The sequence below is a fragment of the Pseudoliparis swirei genome, chromosome 10, assembly GCF_029220125.1.
Source record: "Pseudoliparis swirei isolate HS2019 ecotype Mariana Trench chromosome 10, NWPU_hadal_v1, whole genome shotgun sequence".
Taxonomy (NCBI): domain Eukaryota; kingdom Metazoa; phylum Chordata; class Actinopteri; order Perciformes; family Liparidae; genus Pseudoliparis; species Pseudoliparis swirei.
Genome location: NC_079397.1, coordinates 287,649 through 295,857, shown reverse-complemented (window position 1 = coordinate 295,857; position 8,209 = coordinate 287,649). Strand labels below are relative to the sequence as shown.

General features: G+C 47.2%; 2 protein-coding genes across 4 annotated transcripts in view; both read left to right on the top strand.

Annotated features, from left to right (window-relative positions):
* Positions 1–1,825: 1,825 nt before the first annotated feature.
* Positions 1,826–5,182, top strand: cradd (CASP2 and RIPK1 domain containing adaptor with death domain). 3 transcript variants are annotated; one of them, XR_008832984.1, is made up of 3 exons: positions 1,826–2,659; positions 3,081–4,229; positions 5,119–5,182. XR_008832984.1 is itself a non-coding variant. In XM_056424516.1 (2 exons), exons 1-2 carry the CDS (start codon positions 2,344–2,346, stop codon positions 3,371–3,373), a joined length of 609 nt encoding a protein of 202 aa, XP_056280491.1. In that variant the 5' UTR covers positions 1,826–2,343; the 3' UTR covers positions 3,374–4,315. The 3 variants fall into 3 exon arrangements, 1 of the variants encoding a protein (XP_056280491.1); XR_008832983.1 differs by lacking the exon at positions 5,119–5,182 and adding an exon at positions 4,625–4,803; XM_056424516.1 differs by lacking the exon at positions 5,119–5,182 and having other exon boundaries at positions 3,081–4,315.
* A 2,877-nt stretch (positions 5,183–8,059) lies between these two features.
* The window catches only part of LOC130200853 (receptor-type tyrosine-protein phosphatase O-like), a 22,641-nt gene continuing 22,491 nt past the window's right edge, over positions 8,060–8,209 (top strand). The window contains exon 1 of the mRNA XM_056425430.1: positions 8,060–8,209. This exon is cut by the window's right edge and continues 117 nt beyond it. Coding sequence (XP_056281405.1) covers positions 8,060–8,209 — 150 coding nt within the window.

Here is an 8,209-nt window from a genome sequence, read left to right as displayed (position 1 = left end):
GATGAACTGTCGTAAAGTGGACTAGATGATGAACTGTCGTAAAGTGGACTAGATGATGAACTGTCGTAAAGTGGATTAGATGATGAACTGTCGTAAAGTGGACTAGATGATGAACTGTCGTAAAGTGGACTGGATGATGAACTGTCGTAAAGTGGACTGGATGATGAACTGTCGTAAAGTGGACTAGATGATGAACTGTCGTAAAGTGGATTAGATGATGAACTGTCGTAAAGTGGACTAGATGATGAACTGTCGTAAAGTGGACTAGATGATGAACTGTCGTAAAGTGGACTAGATGATGAACTGTCATAAAGTGGATTAGATGATGAACTGTCGTAAAGTGGATTAGATGATGAACTGTCGTAAAGTGGACTAGATGATGAACTGTCGTAAAGTGGACTAGATGATGAACTGTCGTAAAGTGGATTAGATGATGAACTGTCGTAAAGTGGACTAGATGATGAACTGTCGTAAAGTGGACTGGATGATGAACTGTCGTAAAGTGGACTAGATGATGAACTGTCGTAAAGTGGACTAGATGATGAACTGTCATAAAGTGGATTAGATGATGAACTGTCGTAAAGTGGATTAGATGATGAACTGTCGTAAAGTGGACTAGATGATGAACTGTCGTAAAGTGGACTGGATGATGAACTGTCGTAAAGTGGACTGGATGATGAACTGTCGTAAAGTGGACTAGATGATGAACTGTCGTAAAGTGGACTAGATGATGAACTGTCATAAAGTGGATTAGATGATGAACTGTCATAAAGTGGACTAGATGATGAACTGTCGTAAAGTGGACTAGATGATGAACTGTCATAAAGTGGATTAGATGATGAACTGTCGTAAAGTGGATTAGATGATGAACTGTCGTAAAGTGGACTAGATGATGAACTGTCGTAAAGTAGATTAGATGATGAACTGTCGTAAAGTGGATTAGATGATGAACTGTCGTAAAGTGGACTAGATGATGAACTGTCGTAAAGTGGACTAGATGATGAACTGTCATAAAGTGGACTAGATGATGAACTGTCGTAAAGTAGATTAGATGATGAACTGTCGTAAAGTGGACTAGATGATGAACTGTCGTAAAGTGGACTAGATGATGAACTGTAATAAAGTGGACTAGATGATGAACTGTCGTAAAGTGGACTAGATGAACTGTCGTAAAGTGGACTAGATGATGAACTGTCATAAAGTGGATTAGATGATGAACTGTCGTAAAGTGGATTAGATGATGAACTGTCGTAAAGTGGACTGGATGATGAACTGTCGTAAAGTGGATTAGATGATGAACTGTCGTAAAGTGGACTAGATGATGAACTGTCGTAAAGTAGATTAGATGATGAACTGTCGTAAAGTGGACTAGATGATGAACTGTCGTAAAGTGGACTGGATGATGAACTGTCGTAAAGTGGATTAGATGATGAACTGTCGTAAAGTGGACTGGATGATGAACTGTCGTAAAGTGGATTAGATGATGAACTGTCGTAAAGTGGACTAGATGATGAACTGTCGTAAAGTGGACTGGATGATGAACTGTCGTAAAGTGGATTAGATGATGAACTGTCGTAAAGTGGACTGGATGATGAACTGTCGTAAAGTGGATTAGATGATGAACTGTCGTAAAGTGGACTGGATGATGAACTGTCATAAAGTGGATTAGATGATGAACTGTCGTAAAGTGGACTAGATGATGAACTGTCGTAAAGTGGACTGGATGATGAACTGTCGTAAAGTGGATTAGATGATGAACTGTCGTAAAGTGGACTAGATGATGAACTGTCGTAAAGGGGATACTGGAGCCTGTCGGGGAGACCCTTCGGCCGGGCTTGTTTGTTTTAGGATTGGTGTTTCGTCGTTGACTAGTGACAGCTGCTGTGTGGCCGGTCGGACAGTTGAGATTCTCCTTCTAGATTCGGAACACATGGATCAATAATGGAGCTTTGCTTACTAACGTAAACCGAGTTTTGGCATTAGCTTCCGCTGTTTGCTAACGTTAGCTCCTGAGCACCACGGAGCTTCACGACAAAAATAAAGGACTGGTTCCCGGTGTGCAACATACGTGCCGAACGAGAGATGGTGTCCAGTAAATTGGACTTCATTAAATTTAATTGGCTGAACAATTTCTAAAAGTTTGCATTAAATCAGAATATTTCCAGTGGTTCACGTTAGTAAAACGTTGGTTCCGTTGACGTGTTTCCAGTCGGACGCAACAACATGGAGCAAACGGTAGTTATCCGGCTCGAGGGACGAGGTTTGGTGAAGAATAATCCAGATCATTGATAATGGATTAATGAGTATTATTTACTCCGGAGAAGCGGCGACCTGCGCCTCGGCATGGAGCCGGCCCACAGAGCTCTGCTGCGGACACACAGGCTGTATCTGTCCGGCCAGCTGCTGGTCTCCGACGGCATCGTTCCGCTCCTGTACCAGGAGGACATCCTGTCGGCCCGCCAGGTGGAGGACATCGAGGCCCAGCCCACCAGCACCCTCAGGTGCCTCCGGCTGCTGGACCTGCTGCCGGCCCGCGGGCCCCGGGCCTTCCACTGCTTCCTCAGGTCTCTGGAGGACTTCGACTGGGTCCGAGACAAGCTGCTGCTGGAGCTCCAGACGGGACCGGGACCGGGACCGGGACCGGGACCCAGCGCCTCAGGTGAGACCATACCCAGTGAATACACCTGTAGACCCGCAGACATCTTCATCTGTCACTATGTAACACTGACGAGTCTGAGCCAGCCCACTTAGAACCACATTGAGAGGTGTACTGTCTCTTTAAGATCCAGAGTCCTCTGGTTTAGATATATAACCACCCGGACCAGGTCCGATACTGGTCCTGTATGCATCGTGAACTGGTCCACACACACACACACACACACACACACTTAAAGAGACAGTACGCAGAACGTTTGTTATTGAGCCCGGTTTTAGTCTTGAGAATATAACAGGATTTGTATTATTATTATTATTATTATTATAATGATTATATTCATGATCAGAATGTTGAGTCACTTTGTAGCTGAGATTAACGTCTGGTGTAATCTCACATTAAAGACAGATTTGACTTGTCTCTGCAGACCTCCGGCTCCCGGACTCGGTCCTGCAGCAGGTTCCTTCGGACCGGGTCTTGTCCCGCCTGGTGTCCCGGCTCGGCTCCGAGTGGGAGCCGGTTCTGATGGATCTGGGTTTGTCTGCGGAGGACTTGTTCCGGTGTAGATCTGATCACCGTCTCAGTACTCACGGGGCGGTTATGGCCGGTCTGGTTCGGTGGAGACAATTAGGAGGGAAGACCGCCACGGTCCAGAGACTCCTGAGGAGTCTGCAGGACGCCGGAGTCCACCCGTCTGTCCTGGAGGACGTCCTGCTGTGACCCCGTGTTATCTTCACAAGCATCTCCACTGTCTCTTTAAGGACCTCTTAACATGTCTACTGTCTCTTTAAGGATCTCTTAACATCTCTACTGTCTCTTTAAGGACCTCTTAACATGTCTACTGTCTCTTTAAGGACCTCTTAACATGTCTACTGTCTCTTTAAGGATCTCTTAACATGTCTACTGTCTCTTTAAGGACCTCTTAACATGTCTACTGTCTCTTTAAGGACCTCTCAACATCTCTACTGTCTCTTTAAGGACCTCTTAACATGTCTACTGTCTCTTTAAGGACCTCTCAACATCTCCTGTCTCTTTAAGGACCTCTCAACATCTCTACTGTCTCTTTAAGGACCTCTTAACATCTCCACTGTCTCTTTAAGGACCTCTTAACATGTCTACTGTCTCTTTAAGGACCTCTTAACATGTCTACTGTCTCTTTAAGGACCTCTCAACATCTCTACTGTCTCTTTAAGGACCTCTTAACATGTCTACTGTCTCTTTAAGGACCTCTCAACATCTCTACTGTCTCTTTAAGGACCTCTCAACATCTCTACTGTCTCTTTAAGGACCTCTCAACATCTCTACTGTCTCTTTAAGGACCTCTTAACATGTCTACTGTCTCTTTAAGGACCTCTCAACATCTATACTGTCTCTTTAAGGACATCTCTACTGTCTCTTTGTGTACTATTATATTTCATGTGTATATATTTCCTGTGCTTCACCGAAACCTGGCTCGGTGCGCACATCCCGGACAGCGCACTGCATCTGTCGGGCTTCCAACTCCACCGAGCGGACCGCGTAACGGCTCTGTCGGGGAAAACGAAGGGAGGCGGAATCTGCTTTTATATCAATGAAGGTTGGTGCACAGATGTCACGGTGTTAAAGGAATCATGCAGCCCTCACCTAGAAACTCTTTTAATAAACTGCAAACCATTTTATTCACCGCGGGAGTTTTCCTCATTCATCCTGGTCGGTGTGTACATCCCACCTCAGGCCTGTGTGAGTGAGGCACTCCAACACCTGGCAGAGCAGATCACCACCATGGAGCACAAACACCCAGACTCCCTGCTCATTGTTCTTGGGGACTTTAACAGAGCAAACCTCAGCAAAGAACTGCCAAAATACAGACAGCACATTAAGTGTAGCACCAGGGACAAAAACACACTGGACCACTGCTACACTGTACTAAAGGACGCATATCGCTTTGGGACTCTCTGATCACTGTCTGGTTCATCTTCTCCCGTCCTACAGGCAGAAACTAAAATCTGCAAAGCCTGTGGTGAAGACTGTGAAGAGATGGACCAACGAGGCCAAGCTGGAGCTACAGTCCTGCTTTGCCTCCACTGATTGGAGTGTTTTTGAGGCTGCTGCTACAGACCTGGATGAGCTAACTGACACTGTGACATCATATATCAGCTTTTGTGAGGACATGTGTGCCGACAAAACCTTCTGCACATACAACAACAATAAACCCTGGTTCACTGCAAGACTCAGGCAGCTCCGGGCTAAAGAGGAGGCCTACAGAGGTGGGGACAGGATTCTGTACAACCAGGCCAGAAACACACTGACGAGGGAGATCAAGGTAGCTAAGAAGAGCTACACTGAAAAGCTGGAAAAAAAGTTTTCAGCCAACGACCCTCGTCAGTTTGGAGAGGCCTGGAAGTACTCACCAACTACAAGAGACCATCCCCCCCCACTGAGGACAATCACCGACTGGCTGACGACCTGAACGTCTTCTATTGTAGGTTCGACAAGCCCACTTCCACCCCGCCCAACTGCTCCATCATCGAACAATCACCTCCACTCTCTGACTCACCTCTCCCATCCAACCCCCCACCGCACTGAGGATCTGCGAAGAGGATGTGAGTCGGCTCTTTCAGAGGCAGAAGATCAGCAAGGCTCCGGCCCAGACGGCGTGTCCCCCTCCTGCCTGAAAGTCTGTGCTGACGAGCTGTCCCCCATCTTCACGGAGATCTTCAACCGATCACTGGAGCTGTGCGAAGTCCCTTCCTGCTTCAAGCGCTCCTTGATCATCCCGGTGCCCAAGAAATCCTCCATCACAGGATTAAATGACTACAGACCCATCGCCCTGACGTCTGTGGTCATGAAGTCCTTTGAGAGGCTGGTGTTGACCCACCTGAAGGACGCCACAGGGCCCCTGCTGGACCCCCTGCAGTTTGCCTACCGTGCAAACAGGTCGGTGGATGATGCAATAAATATGGGACTGCACCATTTACTGCAACACCTCGACTCCCCAGGGACATATGCAAGGGTTCTGTTTGTGGACTTCAGCTCTGCATTCAACACGATCATCCCGGAGGTTCTACAACCCAAACTCTCCCAGCTCGCCGTGCCAGCCCCCACCTGCCGGTGGATCACAAACTTCCTGACAGACAGGACGCAGCAGGTGAGGCTGGGAAAAACCACATCCAGCACCCGGACCATAAGCACTGGCGCCCCCCAGGGATGTGTGCTCTCGCCACTGCTCTTCTCCCTCTACACCAACGACTGCACCTCAGAGGACCCGTCTGTTAAGCTCTTGAAGTTCGTAGACGACACAACGGTCATCGGCCTCATCAGGAACGGTGACGAGTCTGCGACAGACGGGAGGTTGAACGGCTGGTCCTCTGGTGTGGACAGAACCACCTGGAGCTGAACAAGCTCAAGACTGTGGAGATGACAGTGGACTTCAGGAGGAGCCCCCCAACACTATCCCGCTCACCATTCAAAATAGCACTGTTCCTGCGGTGGAGACCTTCAAGTTTCTGGGATCCACAATCTCCCGGGACCTGAAGTGGGCCTCCAACATTAACACCATCCGCAAAAGGCCCAGCAGAGGCTGTACTTTCTGCGCCAGCTCAGGAAGTTCAACCTGCCTCAGGAGCTGCTGATCCTTTTTTACTCCGCCATCATCCAGTCTGTCCTCTGCTCTTCCATCACTGTGTGGTTTGGATCGGCCACCAAACAGGACAGAGTCAGACTACAGCGGATCGTCAGGTCTGCAGAAAGAACCATTGGTTCCAGCCTCCCCTCCATTCTGGACTTGTACACCGCCAGAGTCAGGAAGCAGGCAGGAAAGATCACTGCAGACCCTTCACACCCTGGACACAAGCTGTTCCAACTCCTGCCCTCTGGTAGGCGCTACAGAGCACTGTACGCCAAAACCACCACACACAGAAATAGCTTCTTTCCACTGGCCGTCACCATGATGAACAATTAATCAGACTCTTCCATCTGCACTATCTGCACTTTTTGACTACTGTCTTTAATGTCTTTTTTATATTTATCCCGCTTATTGTATATTGTGTGTGTGTATAAGTACGGAAGAGCAAAGTGTAACCGGAGTCAAATTCCATGTATGTGCAAACCTACATGGCCATTAAAGCTGATTCTATTCTATTCTATTCTATATATATAATATTTATTATATATCCTATGTATAATATATATATTATACATATGATATATAATATAGATTTTGTAAAATATAAATATATATTATAAATCATAATATATAGTATGATGTGTATATTGTATGATATATATATATTATAAATCATAATGTATTGATATATATTATATGATATATATGTTATATATCATATAATACATACCTCATATTTAAATAACTAAATAAAAAATCAATCATTAAATTTAGATTAATTGTCTGTGGATGAGGGAGAGAAGGAGGAAGAGGAGGAGGAAGATGAGGAAGAGACGGGTGAGGGGGAGGAGGAAGGAGATGAGGAGGATGAAGAGGAGGAAAATGAGCATGAAGATGAGGAGGAAGGAGAGGAGGAGGAGAAAGATGAGGAAGATGAAGAGGGGGATGATGAGCATGAAGATCAGGAGGAGGATGAAGAGGAGGAGAAGGAGGATGAAGATGAGGAGGAAGATGAAGAGGAGGAGAAGGAAGATGAGGAGGAAGAGGAGGAGAAAGATGAGGAGGAAGATGAAGAGGAGGAGGAAGAGGGGGATGATGAGCATGAAGATCAGGAGGAGGATGAAGAGGAGGAGAAGGAAGAGGAGGAGGATGATGATGAGGAGGAGGAGGAGAAAGAAGATGAGGAGGAGAAGGAAGATGAGGAGGAAGAGGAGGAGAAGGAAGATGAGGAGGAAGAGGAGGAGGAGGAGAAGGAAGATGAGGAGGAGGATGAAGAGGAGGAGAAGGAGGATGAAGAGGAGGAGGAGGAGAAGGAGGATGAAGATGAGGAGGAAGATGAAGAGGAGGAGGAGAAGGAAGATGAGGAGGAAGAGGAGGAGAAGGAAGAGGAGGAGAAAGATGAGGAGGAAGATGAAGAGGAGGAGGAAGAGGGGGATGATGAGCATGAAGATCAGGAGGAGGATGAAGAGGAGGAGAAGGAAGATGAAGAGGAGGAGGATGATGATGAGGAGGATGAGAAAGAAGATGAGGAGGAGAAGGAAGATGAGGAGGAAGAGGATGAGGAGAAGGAAGATGAGGAGGAGGAGAAGGAAGATGAGGAGGAGGAGGAAGATGAGCATGAAAATGAAGAGGAAGATGAGCATGAAGATGAAAATGAAGAGGAAGATGAGCATGAAGAGGAGGAAGATGAGCATGAAGATGAAAATGAAGAGGAGGAAGATGAGCATGAAGATGAGGAGGATGAAGAGGTGGAGGGGAGGAGGAAGGAGATGAGGAGGAAGATGAGCATGAAGATGAGGAGGATGAAGAGGGGGAGGGGCCTGAGGAGCAGGGCGGGGCGATCCGCGCAGCAGCAGCAGCTTCATCCCGCGGACCGACACCGACCTCCGCCTCCAGGCCGCGGCTCCGAGGAGAACCGGGAGGGAGACGGTGATGAAGAGGAGCAGCTGAGC

What these genes read in the sequence shown, in the direction of transcription:
- cradd (XM_056424516.1), top strand. Translation starts at nt 2,344, where the DNA reads ATGGAGCCGGCCCACAGAGCTCTGCTGCGGACACACAGGCTGTATCTG. An exon ending in ACCGGGACCCAGCGCCTCAG is followed by an intron (nt 2,660 to 3,080) that starts GTGAGACCATAC and finishes TTGTCTCTGCAG; the next exon opens with ACCTCCGGCTCCCGGACTCG.